Source organism: Antennarius striatus, chromosome 4, assembly GCF_040054535.1.
Source record: "Antennarius striatus isolate MH-2024 chromosome 4, ASM4005453v1, whole genome shotgun sequence".
Taxonomy (NCBI): domain Eukaryota; kingdom Metazoa; phylum Chordata; class Actinopteri; order Lophiiformes; family Antennariidae; genus Antennarius; species Antennarius striatus.
The window spans coordinates 24212149-24230261 of NC_090779.1; the positions used below are offsets into that span (position 1 = coordinate 24212149).

The 18113-nt window shown below is 45.9% G+C and overlaps 1 protein-coding gene across 2 annotated transcripts; it reads left to right on the forward strand.

The window, feature by feature from the left end:
* Nucleotides 1-1482: 1482 nt before the first annotated feature.
* On the forward strand, nt 1483-17270 carry sin3aa (SIN3 transcription regulator family member Aa). 2 transcript variants are annotated; one of them, XM_068313319.1, is made up of 21 exons: nt 1483-1671; nt 6254-6470; nt 6563-6745; nt 7924-8030; nt 8293-8596; nt 8694-8942; nt 9066-9218; nt 9327-9482; nt 9589-9678; nt 9906-10024; nt 10120-10330; nt 10417-10533; nt 11244-11482; nt 11601-11784; nt 11886-12462; nt 13290-13459; nt 13544-13717; nt 14257-14349; nt 14439-14533; nt 14614-14806; nt 15239-17270. In XM_068313319.1, the coding sequence occupies exons 2-21, from the start codon at nt 6285-6287 to the stop codon at nt 15467-15469; spliced, it is 3831 nt and encodes a 1276-aa protein (XP_068169420.1). In that variant the 5' UTR covers nt 1483-1671; nt 6254-6284; the 3' UTR covers nt 15470-17270. The 2 variants fall into 2 exon arrangements, with proteins under 2 accessions (XP_068169420.1, XP_068169421.1); XM_068313320.1 differs by lacking the exon at nt 1483-1671 and adding an exon at nt 3556-4099.
* The last annotated feature ends 843 nt before the right edge of the window (nt 17271-18113 follow it).

Below are 18113 nucleotides of genomic sequence, written 5' to 3' on the forward strand. Positions count from 1 at the left end.
AACATGGATCCTGTCACAGCTGATGAGATGAGGAGGCCTAACATGGAGAAACAAGCAACCAGTGACGTTCACATGCTCACCTACGGGGAAAGTTATTACGTGATTATTACATAAGAGAATATAAAAACTCCAGGATGGTCCCAGATCCTCAGAGGGATTCAAACCCAGGAACTTCTCACTGCGAGGCACGATAGTTTATTTCCTCCTGCACAAAAATTCAAATAAAGCTGTGATGAGCTATCTGATGCCATTTACAGAGAGCTTCACATTTACATCAGAAGATGGAGAACAAAACTGATTGAAACATAGAGTTGGTAATAGATTAAACCCACAAAGCTATATTTAACAATCTCATAAAAATACTCATGAATAGCTTTGGAGTTCTTCAAACTAATTTTAATCAGAAGGAGGTTAATATTCCCACAATCTAAATAAACTAAGCCTTGTCTGTTGAGCAATGAGTGATGACGTTTCACCGCTTCCTCGTCTGACTAAAGAAAATTGGGACTGAAATCCAAGCTCACAACTGTTTTATCAGCTATCACTTCTTTGAATTTTTCTTTTTTTTAAAACTTATTATTATTAAACTTATTCTTCTTCTTCTTCTTCTTCTTCTTCTTAAATATGTATATCCAATTAATCCTTGTTTGATTTATTGTCCTATAATGCAAGGAGGTCTAATCCAACATTTCTCCTTTCAATTTTTGGTAAGAAAATTAATTTTGAACAGTTAGATTAACTTTTTCTGGACTAAAAATCACACCACTAACAATTACCTTACAGTTCTGTCTTTAATAATAAGAACAATAACAACGATGGTAACAATAACACATTACATTAACTATGTCCATTTGCGTAATTCTAATAAAAACCAACGTGAGTTTCGCAATATACAAAAGCACAAAAATAAAAAGTAATGTAATCAAAAAATGTACAGTAATGTACAACTACATAAAATATAAAAGGAGAATAATGTCAAAACCTTGATTGAATAAACCATAAATTCAACATGACAATGTATAAATTGGGGCAGGTTGTATTTATAAATAACATAACCTGCCTAAATTCATAAAAATTATATTATAAGAAACATTTGGGGACCAAAACATCTTCAAAGATAGTTAAAGAACATACTCGTTTAGTGTTTCTCTTGTCTGTCTACCACATGAAGATAACAGGATAAACAGAAAATTAATTTCATATTTTTTTTCTGCCATTATTCTTCCATTATATTACTTATACCTACTGGGAACCAATCAAGGTTCATTAAACTTTATTCTTCTAATCAGATTATTTATGAGACATCAAGATTGAAATGATGATGTCTCATGAACATATACTGAGTCATTCCCATGTTTAATCAGATTCTAATTTGTCTGTTTACTGGTAGCGCTCATATGACAAGTGGTTTTTAAACCCATGTCCATGTTCTGGCTCTTCCCGGATCACTTCCCAGTCATTCCCATCACCTGTAGGCCTGATATAAGGTCATGATGGTCATCCCTTCACAACTACAGCTGCTGCTGCTCCACAGGCGCGTCCTCCGACTTTAGCGGGTGATATTTAAAACAAAGTGACGTCACCGATCGTCTGCGCCAATGCCAACGGAGGGGGGCGTGTTCAACTATTTTGTTACGAACACGAATCCGGAGTGAGGAGTCTTTTTCCTGGGTATGTAACAGCTGGTTAAAGTAAATAATATTTACACTACCGTTGCTTTAACGTGTGAACGCCGTCGGGATCGATCCGGGGATCGGTTAGCGACTCGTCGCGCCTTTTGCGCGTTCAAATTAGAAGAAGGGGTTTTTTTTTATTCGCTCGTTAATGGCTAGCCAGGGACAGAACGTGGTGGATGTCCGAATGTGCGGGTCGTCATTTTCTCGGCTAGTAAACAATCTGTCCCCGGGCTGCGAGGGGAGATTCTGTGGCGTGACGCTGCGTGGAAGTGGAAACGTTCGGTGTGCAGCGTTGTGTGAGCATGTAGCGCTAATGGATCTGGAGGGGGTGGGTGGGTGGGGGGTGGTGGTGGTGGGGGGGAGTTGTTGTGGTTAGACATTTTACTCCCGACTAGTCAAGTAAACAAAGAATATGATTTGTTAACACAGCGATCGTCCTGTGTTGCATGAAAAAAAATCGGGGCTGCGTTCGTCCACGGGAACGCACGGGAATGGCGTGGCTCTGCCGCGGATGTTTCCCCGTAAAGCGACGCCGTAGTTCCCGTTTCGTTTGACTTTGGCATTGTTTAGTAAGGGCAACTGGATTAGCTCCTGCCGCCGACAAAGATGCGATGTGCAGCCGCCTAGGCCCGGCTTCACTGAGCCCGATCGGCCGGGTGAAAATCGCCGGATGATGTGTTAGCGTCGTGGACCTTTTGTTTCGAGAGTGCCGCCTGCAAATCACCCACGTCGACGGACGCTGTGACGCGGGTTAGCCGACCCTCCTAACCGTGTAGTTCGGTGTTGTGCGGGATCTCCACAGCCCACCCTGCGTTATAATTTGCATGCTTTTGCACAAAACAAACAAAAAACACTTAAATATTGAACAAAAGCGCGATGTGTGACTCAATCTTTTCGACCCAAGAGGCGCGTTAATTATGTGGGGGGAAATGCGTCGGAGTGCGTGAGCTCCAGCCTTCCTCCTCCGTCCTCCGCCCGGGCTGTGAGGAGGAATCCCGGGCTGGTGTTTGAGCTCCGCCTGTCGTGGGCGATGGTTTATTTTGGAAGTTCCACCTTTTTGGGATTTGTAATGACGGATGGGCACGGTGATTGGTTGAGAGCACAAAGAGGGAGGGACACAAGTGCAAAGCAAGAGTCCCTCCCCCCTCCACCGAAGTCACGTGACAGTAAACTCCAGGAAGTAGATAGTCCTTCCGATAGCTCTCATTCACTAGATAAGGATCCAAATTTACATCTATCAATGGAATTTGTGGTATTTCTGCGTTGTTTGAATCTTGCAGATTTTATTTGCAGTTGTATACATAAATGTTTTGATTGTTGAAGATAATGTATTATTCCGTACACACAAACGTAAGTAAGGTTGGTGTTTGTGAATTTTCAGTACATTATACTGTATCTGCAAAATTGTAGAATATGAAATACATCGTAACACAATACTGTCAAATTTTATTTAGATTGTGCAACACAAAAGTTTTTGTCACTTTTCAAACGAGCAGGTTGAGATGATATAATTTCAGAGACACAACACAACAACCCTTTGACCAAGAACTGAAAAAGTATGAATAATAACCTTAATTCTATCAGTGGGCATCAATCGGGAATGAGACACAGCTGATTTTAGAAATAAAATTTGTTGGTTTGTCTTTTTTTTTAAAAATTGGATCTGGATAAAGTGATGGTTTCAAAATATTTTTTAAAGTATTTTGAAGATTGGACCGCAGGGCTTGGTGGACTGGTTTTGTACTTGGTTTACCCTTGAGCTAGTTAGAAGAGCTCAGTATTAGAGTGGAGGAGTGCAAGTTGTATGCGGTATGCACACAAAGTAACATCAATATAGGATAAACTACACAAAGATGATAATGAATGGTCAAATAGGAGAACTTCATTGTCCAAAAAGAATATTTATTTTTGTGCAGTCAAAACAAAGCTTAGAGACATCACACATTTACATTTATCGAGGACTTCCACCACAATCATCCGGTTACCTAACATACTACACGGACCGCACATACCGTCATACAAGCGGGAGTCTCCTTGCCTCTAGCATTGTCGCGCTTCAAGTCCAAATGGGCGTGTCGTTCGATGAATTACATGATTGACACTTCAGTTTCACAACCCCTACCCTCCTTCCCGCCCCCATGTGGATCCTCTGAATGAACTGACCAATCGCTTGCGTCAGGGGCGGGACTACATCCGAAAACCCCGCCTCCTTCCACAGCCAACCGAACGGAGATTGTTTTCCTCTATCGAGGAGATTTCCACTTTGCTTTAGCTTGAATTGTTTACTTAAAATCACAATCCATCAATAAGTTGGTTTTAGCAGCTTTTGTAGCTTTGAAATCTTCTCCGGCTTGCGGTTTACCAACAAGTAACGGATTATCTAAGCATCACTGGGATCTAACAGCTTGCTCTTTTGGAGAGGGGTGAGTTCAGCTGAATTCATTCAGCAAGCTAACACAGCTAGCTACATGCCTGCCATTAATAGCGGTTGTAAGTAAACCGAACGGGAAATCTACGTTAGTTTCCTCGTCAGTCACACGTAACCAGATATAATCAACCTAAAAAACTGATAATCGATGCCTGCTTCTTGTTTGAGCACCAGCGAACTCGATCGCTAATGGTTAGCTGCATGTGCTCCGGTGCTAGCCCCCGGACGGGGCTCGGTGTCGGGCAGCTCATGTTGTTTACATTAGCTAGCAGCTAACTGGCAGCTCTTAGCCGCTGGCGACAAAACGACTTCTCTGTTTAGCCGATACAAAAGAAAACCACGCTAATTTGAACGTAAAGATGCGTGGGCAGCCGAGGGCTAATTAGTCTGCTACTTTTGATGCTTACCTGCTTGAAACGGTGCGGGAATGGTTGCGCTCCTGTGCCACGCTCTAAATGGCGGGCGAGGAGAAAGCGTCGCGCTGTAACTCGAGGTCGGGGCTTGTGTTTCCAGGCCACAAACGGAACGGAGGACCGTTGTTGTAAGCTAACGGCTGTAGCAGCCGGTTTAATTCAAACACATTTGCCTCTACCTTTATATAAGGTTGCTACAGTAATTCAGTCCTGGTGTTTATAGTGTTATTAATCCAGAGTATTTTTGTCGAACAGCTCCGTTTAGCACCGCTACGCGCAAGCAGCACACGGGCACTTCGAGCTGACAGCCGTGGTGTCACTTTTTTTCTAGATATTCGGGTCTTGAAACGTCATTTATTCTCTTCTTTTTCGGGTTTCAAGCGTTTTCTTTCGATAACGTCATTCATGCGGGTGCTTTTGGAGTTGTTGCCGTCTTGAGGAAGTTGTGAATGGCAGACGGGCTCGTACGGTCGTCCACAGCACCTGTTTGTTCCAGCGGTGACGTCGGCTGGTGGCTTCTCATTGGCTCCGACCGACAACGGAGGTTTGAAATCCTCCGAACGTTCGCGTTTAGACGCGTTCGAAGTGAGACGCGTTCCGTGGTACCAGAAAGGCGCAGAGAGGAAACTGTGCTAGTCTTATTAGCGCATCTTTGTGCTATTTCATAATGACGCTCAAAAATCTACATACAGGGGCTCCTTATTGTGTTCTGAATGGTTGAACCTTGACGTTTTATGCAGAACACAATCTTAAATTAATGCTTAATGTATTGTAAATACCCCAATTCATATTTGTAATAAATTATGTCTTTGTCATTGGTCTGGTCTGTGTTCTTATATCACACAACCTGTCCTCAGAATTCCCCGCTGTTGCTATGAAAATACTAAAATATCCAAATATTTCATTTTAAATAAGCAAATAAGTATAAGAGACTTTACAAATAATGTAAATTACAACTGCAGGAGCGGCTATAAAAAAAAGTCTGAAATGTTTAATTTTTTTATTCCAGCGTCACCCTGTGGTTTGTGCACATTTTCATCTCGAAAAAAATGTAGCTAGAAATCTAATTTCTTCACGTTTCTTTAGCAAAACATGTCTGAAAGTCACATACACGCAAGCACAACTTGTTTGGAGTCCATAAAACAGCTGTAACAAAGCTGAATCCAGAACAAAAGTTCTCCATTGTTTCTTCAGGGCGTTCTGTCAGGTACACCTCCCACCCAGTCTGTTCATGTATACACAGTTCCTCTTTTCCATATGTATATGTCGTGTGTGTAATTCTAGACTGTCCAAGAGCCTCGGGGCTATTGGAAGCAAAAGGAAACTGTAAAAACAAATTTGAAGTCTGTCTACATTAATGCGCACAAACACAATTTTCTGTCATTGTAACTTCGGGCCGAGTTCCCGGAGAAAAAAAAGGATCCCAAAAGTCGAACAAAATTAAAGTTGCTTTATGACAGGTTAAGAAATCAGTGTAAGAACATATTGTAGACCCTGGGGCATCTCTGCACTGGTAAAAGCATTGAAAGTTTCATAGCCAGAACCCATTTAACAGTTTTCTTCTTGTGCTAAACAACAGAAATGGCTGCTATGGCGTGTGTATCCATAAATTTAAAACAATGATTGCCACATGTTCCTCAGCATCACTGAATGAAACCAAGTGGCCCATTTCATGGATTCTGACCACTTGACTGACATCCCTTGAAATCATGTCCATATGTTCCTTCTGCCCCCAGGTCTCTCAGCTCTTACGAGTATGAGTTCATAATGAAGCGGCGACTGGAGGATCAGGAAACTGTTTTCGCGTCCCAGCAGCGGCGCCTGGCTGGCAACGCAGACGCCTTCCAGCATCGTGTCCTGGCCCCTGCTCCAGCACCAGCGGTGTATGAGGCCGTGTCAGACAGCATGCAGCCCACGGCAGGCGTCCAATACTCCGTCCCCCAGGGATATCAGGTACACCCCCACTAAAGCGTGTTTTTATGTCGCTTTTTACTCCAGCTTTCAGTTTCTATAGCGTTGGCCGTTGCCGTTTTCCTCTTTTCCAGGTTCCCACCGTCGCTCAGAACAGCAGCGGACATGGACACGCTCCCAACCCCACCATACACGGGGGGTCCCACCACCACAGTCCAGCAGTCCAGTCCCACGGGCCCTCAGTGATGTCAGGGCACAGCCATACAGCGGCGCCTCAAGCCTCTGCCCAGGGCCAGCAGCAGTTCCAGAGGCTCAAGGTCAGAGCTGACAAACAAGACACTGAGAACCAGTGTGCAGACATGAGAGGAGGATTTTTGGCACCTTGTATGTTTTGGTGTTTTTGCAGTACAGCGATCCCTCGTTACTCACGGTTAATGCGTTCCAGGACCACCCACGAAAAACGAAATTCCGCGATGTAGCGACAAACTATTTCTTATTTACAGTCAAAATATCTCCAGAAATAAGCTGTCTTATTTCTGGAGATATTTTCCCTTCTTCCAGCGCTTTGTCTTTATGCTGTATGGATGAGATGTACAGTTATAAATCTAATTTCTTTTATAAAGAAGCATTTTATGGAGCTAATTTATCCCCTCATTCTGGGGGAAGATGAACTGTGTGGACGTGTCGTTTTAGTTGTTGTCAGAACAGCAGCGGACATGGACACGCTCCTAACCCCACCATACACGGGGGGTCCCACCACCACAGTCCATACTGATATTAAACCACCTTTTCCCACACCTTTGTAGACTGTTTAAAGCAATTTTGTGTTTCACAGAAGTGCGTCGTGTTTCGAGACTCACGGAACTTCCGGATCGCACACTTCTGGATGTTGTCAGCCAGTTTTCCGCTTTTTTTTTTCTTTTCTTTTCAACGTGGCGCCGTGCTAAGTGGCAACTGTTACAGTAGCTCCTTTGTGTTTCTTTGTTTTTGTACCCTTTGTCTTTCAATTCTGTCCTTTCACCTTTGTTTTTTACTACCTGTTTTTAAATTTCCCAGTTTGGGATAAGTATATTTATATATCTACTATAAGGCGCACCTTCAATGAATGGCTTATTTAAAAATATTTTTTCACATATAAAACTCACTCGATTAAAAGGCGCACTCTCCGTTTTTGAGAATATTAAAGGCTTTCAGGTGCGCCTTATAAAATACTGTCCTGTAGTTTGTGCGCCTTTTTCTGATTTGTTACGTTAAAAAGGAGAGCTTCCCTTCTTAACTCCAGCTCTGTGAACGGATCAGGAAAGTGTCTCCGCTTTAGGCGCTTTATCCAGAAGTCTGTCAACACGGTGTTTAAAAGATGTGATGTTGAGCAATGACGTTATCCTCCTGCCATAAAAGTGTTTGCTGTTTCATATCAAACCCGGGCAGCTTCTGCCAGTGATGTTTGGCAGGTGGACGATACTGACACCCCCCCCCCCCCGTGTCTGTCTGTTAGGTGGAAGATGCTTTGTCCTACTTGGATCAAGTGAAACTGCAGTTTGGCAACCAGCCTCAGGTCTACAACGACTTTCTGGACATAATGAAAGAGTTCAAGTCTCAAAGGTGAAGCCGCTGTTTGCTTTTTGCGGAATTATGTTGTTCGTTTTTAGAAAGTCTGCCAAGTTTCTGGCTTTTAAATGTAAAATCTATGAGTTTTATCTCATAATCATACAAAGCTGGACTTCTCTTTCTTATTAAATTATGATAATACTAAACAATAACGGGTCGGCCTTTATTCTCCACACGCTCATGGGCTGCTGGAGGTTTCTTTGATTGTGTTGACAGCAGGAAAGGATCTAAATTCATCCTCTTGTTGTTTTTCCAGCATCGACACCCCCGGGGTCATCAGCAGAGTGTCACAGCTCTTCAAGGGTCACCCCGACCTCATCATGGGCTTCAACACCTTCTTGCCTCCCGGCTACAAGATCGAAGTCCAGACCAACGACCTGGTCAACGTGACCACGCCGGGTCAGATCCACCACATCACCCCGCACGGCATTTCAGTCCAGAACATCCCCATAACCGGAGCGGCCCCCCAGCATCCGGCCCAGCTTCAGCCCTCCGCCACCACCACCACTACCGCCGCTCCGCCCCTGCTGACGCAGACCGCCCCTGCCAAGATGAGCAAAGTGAGCAATTCTGCACAAAATAATAATAGTGGAATGTTGTGATGTGGTGGTTTCTGTTCAAACCTCCTAAATCCTCCAACGATCTCGTTTCCCACAGCCGCTCCAGCCCCAGGCGCTGACCACCAGCAGCCAGAGCAATCCGTCCATCCCCACCTACACCTCTCCCCGTTCCCCGCCCATGCAGCTCCACCCGCCCCTCAGCGGGACCCCCGCCGGGCCGCCCATTCAGAACAATCAACCGGTGGAGTTCAACCACGCCATCAACTACGTCAACAAGATCAAGAATCGCTTCCAGGGCCAGCCCGACATCTACAAAGCCTTCCTGGAGATCCTCCACACGTACCAGGTCAGAGGTCGCCGGGGTTTCCTGTCGTGACTTCAAAGGGATCTCGTTACAAAAGCGCATTTTTGATGGTTTTTAAACCGCTGGAATCACTCATCCTGACCGTGAACGATTTGTCCCTCACAGAAGGAGCAGCGTAACGCCAAGGAGGCCGGTGGGAACTACACCCCGGCGCTGACGGAGCAGGAGGTGTACGCTCAGGTGGCCAGGCTCTTCAAAAACCAGGAGGACCTGCTTTCAGAGTTCGGACAGTTTCTCCCCGACGCCAACAGCTCAGTGGTGAGTCGTCGGTTCAAACCCGTTTCTTTCTTGGTAGTTCTAGATTGGAGATCTAGAATGTAAGAGGTTTGACTCCTCCCCCCCCGTCTTAACGTTTATCCTCCACAGCTGTTGAGTAAGACAACGGCTGAAAAGGCGGAGTCCGTACGGAACGACCACGGCGGCACGGCCAAGAAGCTCCAGCTCAACAACAAGCAGAGGCCCAGTCAGAACGGCTGCCAGATCCGCCGCCATCAGGCCCCCGGGGCCACGCCCCCCGTGAAGGTACGCCACCCGCACCTGTTTCCTTTTGTGATACGTCTGACGTTGTTTGAACCGGTGATCTGATGGGTCCACCCGTCTTCTCGTTGCTGCTTCGGTAACCAAACAGAAGAAGCCCAAGTTACTGAATTTGAAGGATTCCTCTGTGGCGGAGGCCAGCAAGCATGGAGTCGGCACAGAATCTCTGTTCTTTGAGAAGGTGACTGCTTAATTTTTATTTATCATCCTAACACTAATGAAAGGAATTAAGATTTAAGAAATCAAATGTTTTTTTTACATCCAACCAAAAAGCTGAATGGATCTTTCTCCCGGATCTTCCTCAGCTCTGCTCAGTTCTTTTACTCCCGTTTGTCACAATGCAGGTTTTAACAGCTATGCTCTTCTGTGTTGTTTATTCTTCAATTGTTTCTGATTTTATCACCACAGGTGCGCAAAGCCTTGCGAAGCGCAGAGGCCTACGATAACTTCTTGCGGTGTCTGGTTATCTTTAACCAGGAGGTGATCTCCAGGGCTGAACTGGTGCAGCTGGTGCTGCCCTTTCTGGGGTGAGAACCCGGTCGTTTCGTACGACGCGTTACTCCCATTTTTCTCCTCACGTAACTTTTCATATATCATAAATGTTTTTCTTATTACTATGCAGAAAATTCCCCGAGCTTTTCAACTGGTTTAAAAACTTCCTGGGTTATCGGGAAATGTCCCACATCGAGTCTTACCCTAAAGAACGGGCCACCGAGGGCATCGCCATGGAGATCGATTATGCGTCCTGCAAGAGGCTGGGGTCCAGTTACCGAGCCCTGCCAAAAAGTTACCAGCAGCCCAAGTGCACCGGCAGAACGCCGCTGTGTAAAGAGGTAAGAGAAGTGGTGCCAGAAACGTTAAAAAGCGTCGCCGTGAGTCGGCGTTCGGACTGAAGCCGTCTGTCCTCTGTGGCGTCCAGGTCCTGAATGACACCTGGGTGTCCTTCCCCTCCTGGTCCGAGGACTCCACCTTCGTCAGCTCCAAGAAGACTCAGTACGAGGAGCACATCTACCGCTGCGAGGACGAGCGCTTTGAGGTGAGCCGAGCTCCAACGCCTCGCTGACGTTCCAGGACTCGAAAAAATGAGAATAATCCATGAAAAAGAAGAATAATGAGGGGTTTTTTCCGCTCTAAGTTGATCTTCTGCTGATTTACCCCTCATTTTTCTTGTTTAACCCTTTAAAGCTGAGTCTGTCAAATATGATAGACTTGGGTTTTTTAGACTTTTTTAGACTTCTACATTATAAGTTTCTTTCCCCAAAAAACCTAATGTCTAGACAAATGCATTTGTACCGGTAATTTCCATGCAAAAAAAAAAATCTGGATTGAGCAAAAATGATACAAATTAAAACTCATTTATACAAAAATCATGTTTTTGGGGGGGGGTTTGTCCAAATTTTTCAGAAGGTTCGATTGAGATTTTATTTTCCAAAAATTAGATTTTTCTCGCAGTTACTTTATGATTCAGACTTTATTATGTACCACATACTTCCTGCTTAAGCCACACCCATTTGAGTCACAGCTCCTGCCGCTGTGATGGTGCTTAAACGTGATTGGACGCCTTTACTTTTGACAGTAAATGATGGCCTTTTGGATTTTTGACTTGTTTTTTGGAAGAAATTCACAAATGTCAAGATCTCACTTTGGTTTTTCGGAGCCGTTTTAATGGAGGAAATGATTTTATAGCCTGAAGCCACGTGTGCTCACAGGAGGACGTTAAATCCACCGTTGTTTTGTCACCCACAGCTGGACGTGGTGCTGGAGACCAACCTCGCTGCCATCAGGGTCCTGGAGGCCGTACAGAGGAAGTTGTCCCGCATGTCCGCGGAGGAGCAGGCCAAGTTCCGCCTGGACAACACGCTGGGGGGCTCCTCGGAGGTCGTGCACCGCAAGGCCATCCAGAGGATATACGGCGACAAGGCGCCCGACATCATCGACGGGCTGAAGAAAAACCCTGCTGTTTCTGTTCCCATCGTGTTAAAGAGGTGTGAGACCCCGCCCTCAGTGAAGTGTCATGTTTGTTTCACTTCTCCTGCCCGACATGAATGGAAACATCCGCAGCGCTGTCCGTGTGCATCGCTTGACTCTTTCCTTCCTAACCAGGTTAAAGACCAAGGAGGAAGAGTGGCGGGAAGCCCAGCGAGGCTTCAACAAGATCTGGAGGGAGCAGAACGAGAAGTATTACCTCAAGTCCCTCGACCACCAGGGCATCAACTTCAAACAGAACGACACCAAAGTGCTCCGATCCAAGTCCCTGCTGAACGAGATCGAAAGCATTTACGATGAGGTGCGTGTAGATTCTCGTTACGTGTTTCAGACTCTTCACAAGCGAATCGTCTTTTTCTGTGCGTCCAAAAACGCTGACATTGAATTATTCTCGCAACGCAGCGCCAGGAGCAGGCGTCCGAGGAGAACGCCACCCCGCCCACAGGCCCCCACCTGACGCTGGCGTACGAGGACAGCCAGATCCTGGAGGACGCGGCGGCGCTCATCATCCACCACGTCAAGCGGCAGACCAGCATCCAGAAGGAGGACAAGTACAAGATCAAGCAGATCATCTACCACTTCATCCCCGACATGCTCTTCGCTCAGCGGGGCGAGCTCTCCGACGTGGAGGAGGAGGAGGAGGAAGAGGAGATGGACCTGGAGGAAGGCGCTTCCAAAAAGCACAACGGCGTCCCCGGCAGCCGGAGCCCCTCCAAGTCCAAGCTGCTGTTCAGCAACACGGCGGCGCAGAAGCTGCGCGGCTGCGATGACGCCTACAACCTCTTCTACGTCAACAACAACTGGTACATCTTCCTGCGGCTGCACCAGACGCTGTGCTCGCGCCTCCTGCGGCTCTACAGCCAGGCGGAGCGGCAGATCGAGGAGGAGGTGCGGGAGCGGGACTGGGAGAGGGAGGTGCTGGGGCTGAAGAAGGAGAAGAACGACAATCCGGCCATCCAGCTGCGACTGAAGGAGCCCAGTGAGTGGATGGAGCGTGTTATTTATGCTGCTGATTGAACCGTGTGTGTGGGAGGGAATGGGGGGGGTCTGGAGCCACTTTCCTGCTTCCTGACAGATAACTCACATTCTTTTTGTTTCCCCAGAAAGTTTCTAATTCAGCTTTTTGCGCATGAGAAAAAATATCGTGAATTCCGGACGATAAGCCTCTAATTTTTTTCCACACACGCTGAACCCAGTGGCTTAAACAAGACGGCCGATCTGTAGATATTTATAGGCTAATGGCCTCCAGGTGGCGCTCTAGCAGGAAGCGCAAGAGTGAGACAGATGTGTGGAAAAGATACCGCAGCGAGGAAGAGGCTGTTGTAGTTTGATTGTGTTTTGAACAGACTTTTTTTTTGCATCATTCTCATCCCTTATGATGGGAAACACGCAAGAAGAAAGCCACATGAGGCAATTTGTAAGTGAAACGCAGTCGATCTGGCTGTGGGAGTAGGAAATAGTGAATTGATGGGGAGACGTTGGAGATGGCGGCGCTGTTTTACTGACGTGTTACAGGTGCTGTTGGGAAAAATGATGGTTAAAAGCGTTAGAAAACCATCTGTGTTCCATCTTTCTGTGTAAATATGTTACAACAAATTTTTTTGTTCCTTTTGCATTTAGTTGGTGTGGTTTATATTCAGGTGCGCTAAATAGTCCAGAAATTACAATATAATAAAATAACAGAAGGCCTGGGGACTCGTGTTGGACAAAAGGAGCGATGATGGATTCGAAACGCCGCCGCTCTTACTGCGATGTGGTTTTTCCAAACGTCCGTCTGATGTTTTTATCGCATTTCTTTCTCTCCAGTGGACATCGAGGTAGAAGATTACTACTCGGCGTTCCTGGAGATGGTCAGGAATCTCCTGGATGGAAACATGGAGGCCTCTCAGTACGAGGACTCGCTGAGGGAGATGTTCACCATTCACGCTTACATCGCCTTCACGATGGACAAGCTCATCCAAAGCATCGTTCGGCAGGTGAGCCGTGGTTCCTCGTCCGCTCGCGTCGAGCGCCCCTCCATCTCGCGTCCACTTCAACGCCCCTCCCTCTCTCCTCTCCAGCTCCAGCACATCGTGAGCGACGAGATCTGCGTCCAGGTGACCGACCTCTACCTCTCGGAGAGCGCTAACGGCGCCAGCGGAGGATCCATGTCCACCCAGTGTTCCCAGAGTTCCGCCGAGGCGATCTATCAACGGAAGGCCGAGCAGCTCATGTCTGACGAGAACTGCTTCAAGGTAAAAAAAGAATAAAAGAAATACAGTTACCGGGGCAACTAGCGGGGAATGGAAATGAGTTGACTGACAGTTCATTGGAGGAGAAATACTTAAAAGGGCTGTTTTTTGCCACAGGATGGAGAGAAGTTGCTGTAATTTATCCAGATATTTGTTATGTTCAGTGCAAAAAGAAAAACGACAACATCTCCAGGACGGACTGTTGTTGTCCTGTGTTTGTTCACCACAAATAAATCCCTGCTTCTCCACAGTGCAGCTAATTATGAGCGGAAACACAAGTTGTGTTGTGCGTCGTAGAGAAGCTGTTGTCATCGGTGTCGACTGAAATGTTAACGTATACGCCCGGCGATCGCCAGTAGTTGCTCATCGCTTCTCAGCCTCATCTCTATAGCGATTAGCCTGGACAGACACGGGCTCCATTGTGGACCGGGGTCATGAGGATGTGTAGATGCTCCTGAGTCCAACCTATGGTCACGCATCTGCCTGTTTTTGTCCTCTCAGGACCGCCAGACTCTTGACTTTCATGTTTTTGTGTCCGTCAGGTGATGTTTCTGAGGAACCGAGGGCAGGTTCAGCTCACGGTGGAGCTCCTCGACACGGAGGAGGAGAACTCCGACGAGCCCATGGAGGCCGAGGTAAAACAACACTGGGTTTAGAATCACAGCGACCTTTAAGACGGATTCAGACAGACGGAGTTTATATTTTCTTTTTTTTTTATCTCCAGCGTTGGTCTGATTATGTCGGACGCTACTTAAACCCGGATTCCACCACGCCTGAGTTGAGGGAGCATCTCGCCCAGAAGCCGGTTTTTCTTCCCAGGTGAGTTTTGTCACCCGGTTAAAATACGTCCATGTAAAATACGGAATCGTTTCTGATCATCTTTTTGCTCTCGCGACCAGGAACCTGAGGCGGATCAGGAAGTACCAGAAGGGACGAGAGCAGCTGGACAAGGAGGCCTGCGAGGGCGGCAAGAAATCTCTGGAAAAGGAGAAAATGGAGTGCATGTTCAAACTCAACTCGTACAAGATGGTTTATGTGTTTAAGTCCGAGGATTACATGTACCGACGCACCGCCCTGCTGCGAGCTCACCAGGTACTTACTGCCATTCCCTCACCGACCTCTAAGAACCGATTCCTGCTATGATTTTCACTGTATTTGAGGAATAAGGGGAGATTTAAGATGTTAGTTCACCGAGTTTGATTTGATTTGAGGTGTTTGAGTCGATTAAACACTGAAAAAAAAGTTATCTTAAGAGTCTGTAATTTTATATTATAGTGAGAAACTTCAGAAGACTTTATTCTACAAACAAATACGACAGTTTGAGTCACAAGTTAAAAAATATTAAAAATATAAAATACAATGAAAGCAGAATGAAACAGAACTATAAAGCTGACTCTTTAATCACGTTTCTGACGCAAAGACATCAATTGGTGACGCTGATTATTGGCTCCTCCCACTTTAGCTCATTTCAGCGCAGCGTTTAACTTTAGCTTCATGTCTAACTTCCGTGTTCTTCGTCCTCAGTCACACGAGAGGGTGAGCACACACCTGCACAAGCGCTTCCAGGCCTGGGTGGACGCGTGGGTGAAGGAGCACGTCACCCGCGACATGAGCGCCGAGACAAACAAGTGGCTGATGGGCGAGGGGCGCGACGGCCTATTGCCCTGCACGACCACGCGACAGCCGGAAGTCCTCCATTTCATGAACATCAACAAGTACAGAGTCAAATACGCCTCGCCCAGCAAGGCGCCGTAGCCGAGGGGAAACGGGACAGAGGTGGTTTATGGGTGAGGGGGTCTGAAATCAAACAGGTCAGGCGTAGGTCGTGGGGTGGGGGGGGTGAGGGCTTATTAACGTGTTTTTAAGGCAGACATGGGAGCACAATTAAGCTAGCGCCCGTGTGTGTCGGACCCGGGGCGGCAGGACGACTGATTTTACCAGCGTTTTTAGCTGGGCCCATTTTTCTCACAGGGCCTTCGGTGCCAAAACTTAGGAATGATCACGATCCGGTCGCAGACACCCCAGCTCTCAGCAGCACTCCCCCCCCCCCCCCCCACACGCCCCCACGTACGAGTCTTTTCCACAGCGTTTATCAGCGTTAGTGGCGAGATTGTGACAGAGAGAGAGAGAGAGAGCGGTGCTTTTTCTACTTCATCTTCCGACGCTTTTTGACTGACAGTCGTTTTGGGTTTTTTTGTCTGAAGCCGTCAAGAGTTCGAGCTCCATCGAAAATAATCCTACGGGGTTTCCTTTTTGCGACGGCGGCGATCCGCAGCACCCGTGGAGAACAGTACGGTGGACAAGTGCACTTATTTAGGAAGAGGAACGCTTTTGGTCCCACCCCCACCCACCCCTGGGGGGAGAGGGGGGAGGTCGAGAGGTTTTTTTGGAAAGGGAGCACAACGAAATCTGAGGGGTCTGGTTCGGACATTCCTGCGTTTTCGGCCAAAATCACAACTGCGTACCGATCACTAAACGGACAGAGGTCACAGTTCGTGGCAGCGACTATTAGACATTGTGCCTGAGCCCCAAACAGTTTTGTCGGGTTAACATCGAATTTAAAACAAAAAAAAAGAAGAAGAAAAAAAAGCACTGTTTGCGTTTCTGTTGAAGAGAAGTAGCCTCACAACACTGTTTGGTCTCAGACTGTAAACTTGTATAGCTTGTGAATGTCAGATACTGGCATGTATTCCAGTGTATGTGTTGTGTATATATATTATATATAGTTCTACTAACACATCCGATCCTCGCCGCCCCAGAACTCAACCTTTTTAAAACTGCCCTCCGCCGGTGCACCAGCGCGTACACAAACTCACACACACACACACACACACACTCGTTTCATCGTGGGAGGACTGTTCACATGTTGTAAATACACTGTATATAGTCTCAGACTTTTTATGACAGATCTGTGTTGTTGTGCTAGTAATACTTTCCAAGCTTACTGTGGACTTTAGTGATAAATGGCTAAAGTTAGTATGTATATGAAAAAGACAAATGCAAGACCATTTATTACAGTTTTTACCAAAGGGAGTTGATTATAAAAATAGCCGTTTTTCTCCCCCCCCCTCTCCCCCCTTTGTGTGTTCCTTTATGTCTTCTCTTTTTACTTTCTGTAGTAAAAAACATGGAAAAATTTAGAAATGTATCCAGGCCATTCAGTTTTTATATATGAAAACTTAATTTTTGTTTCTTCTGAATGTGTTGGTTAAAATTCAGATGAATGGACTCCATTAAAGTCTCGCCTTGTCCTAACCCTCCCCTCCCCCCAGATAGATTTCTGCTGTAAACGTCACCCCCCCCCATTACACACCTTATTTTTGATAATGGAAGTCACACGAGCATGTCTTTAGTCCCTTTATTTAGACATTATTTAAAGTAATAATAAAAATGACCTTTGTAGCCTACAGAACCTTTTGTGGACTTTTGTTGTTGTTTTTTTTACATTTTTTATCACAAAAAACACCAAATGGAGTGACTTTGGTATTAGCTGGGAGTGTTTTCAACCTGTTTTGTTTTCATTTATAGATGCAGCTTCTTCTCTCTTTTTTTTAATTTTTTTATACCATGTCCAGTTATTATAAATAAACTACAAGACACATTTCCTTTGCATTTGGTCTAAGAGGCGTCCACTGACATCTGGACTCAAAACCAGATGAAGATAAAGACCCAGTGTTGTTTATCCACTGGTGTTTGTTTGTTTGTCTCTGCAGGATTACACAGAAAACTTATTCACAGGTTTACAAGTATTTTTATTGAATTAAGCAGGAATTACTTCATAAATTCTAGAGTAAACCCGGATGAAGAGGTAACTTATTTATCGTCCATTATGATGGAATGTGCGTCGTCTCTGGAATTTAAACTAGGCTTTAACTGAATTACAGGAATTGCTGGTCATGGGTGGATGTTCGCTGTCCAACGTGAGGCCTCATGTCGGATGTTCAACGGATCTGAACACCACGGAGGCAACCGTGATTTTATTTATTATAGCAAGAAGATTAATCGTTACTAATTTACCACCTCAGAAACTAAATGAAAAACCCGGGTGAACCCTCCCAGGAGTGGCTGACCTTCCAAAATACAAACAGGACTTCATCAGCCTGTGGGCTGAAGCTTGATGGAGATAAGGATCCCAAGCGTCGGGAGTGAGTCCATCTCTTAAAGGGGTCAAGTTTCTGAGGACATATTGAACCTCTTGTGATTAAGTTTTTGTAGTATTAGAATAAACTCATTTTTAGCTTGAATTTCATGGTTATAACTGGGATGTTCATGTTTCTCAACACACGGTGAGCATTCCCTGCTCTGGTGAACTTGCCCCACTTCCTACATGCCAATGGTGCAATTCCGGTCATGTTGCCCCAACTGGGGAATTCTTGAAGATTTCATTTTCTTCCCAATC

Bases quoted from the DNA above. Each gene is read 5' to 3' on its own strand.
- sin3aa (XM_068313319.1), top strand. From the start codon at position 6,285: ATGAAGCGGCGACTGGAGGATCAGGAAACTGTTTTCGCGTCCCAGCAG. The intron at 9,219-9,326 runs GTGAGTCGTCGG...TATCCTCCACAG, and splicing joins CCGACGCCAACAGCTCAGTG to CTGTTGAGTAAGACAACGGC. The intron at 11,483-11,600 runs GTGTGAGACCCC...CTTCCTAACCAG, and splicing joins GTTCCCATCGTGTTAAAGAG to GTTAAAGACCAAGGAGGAAG.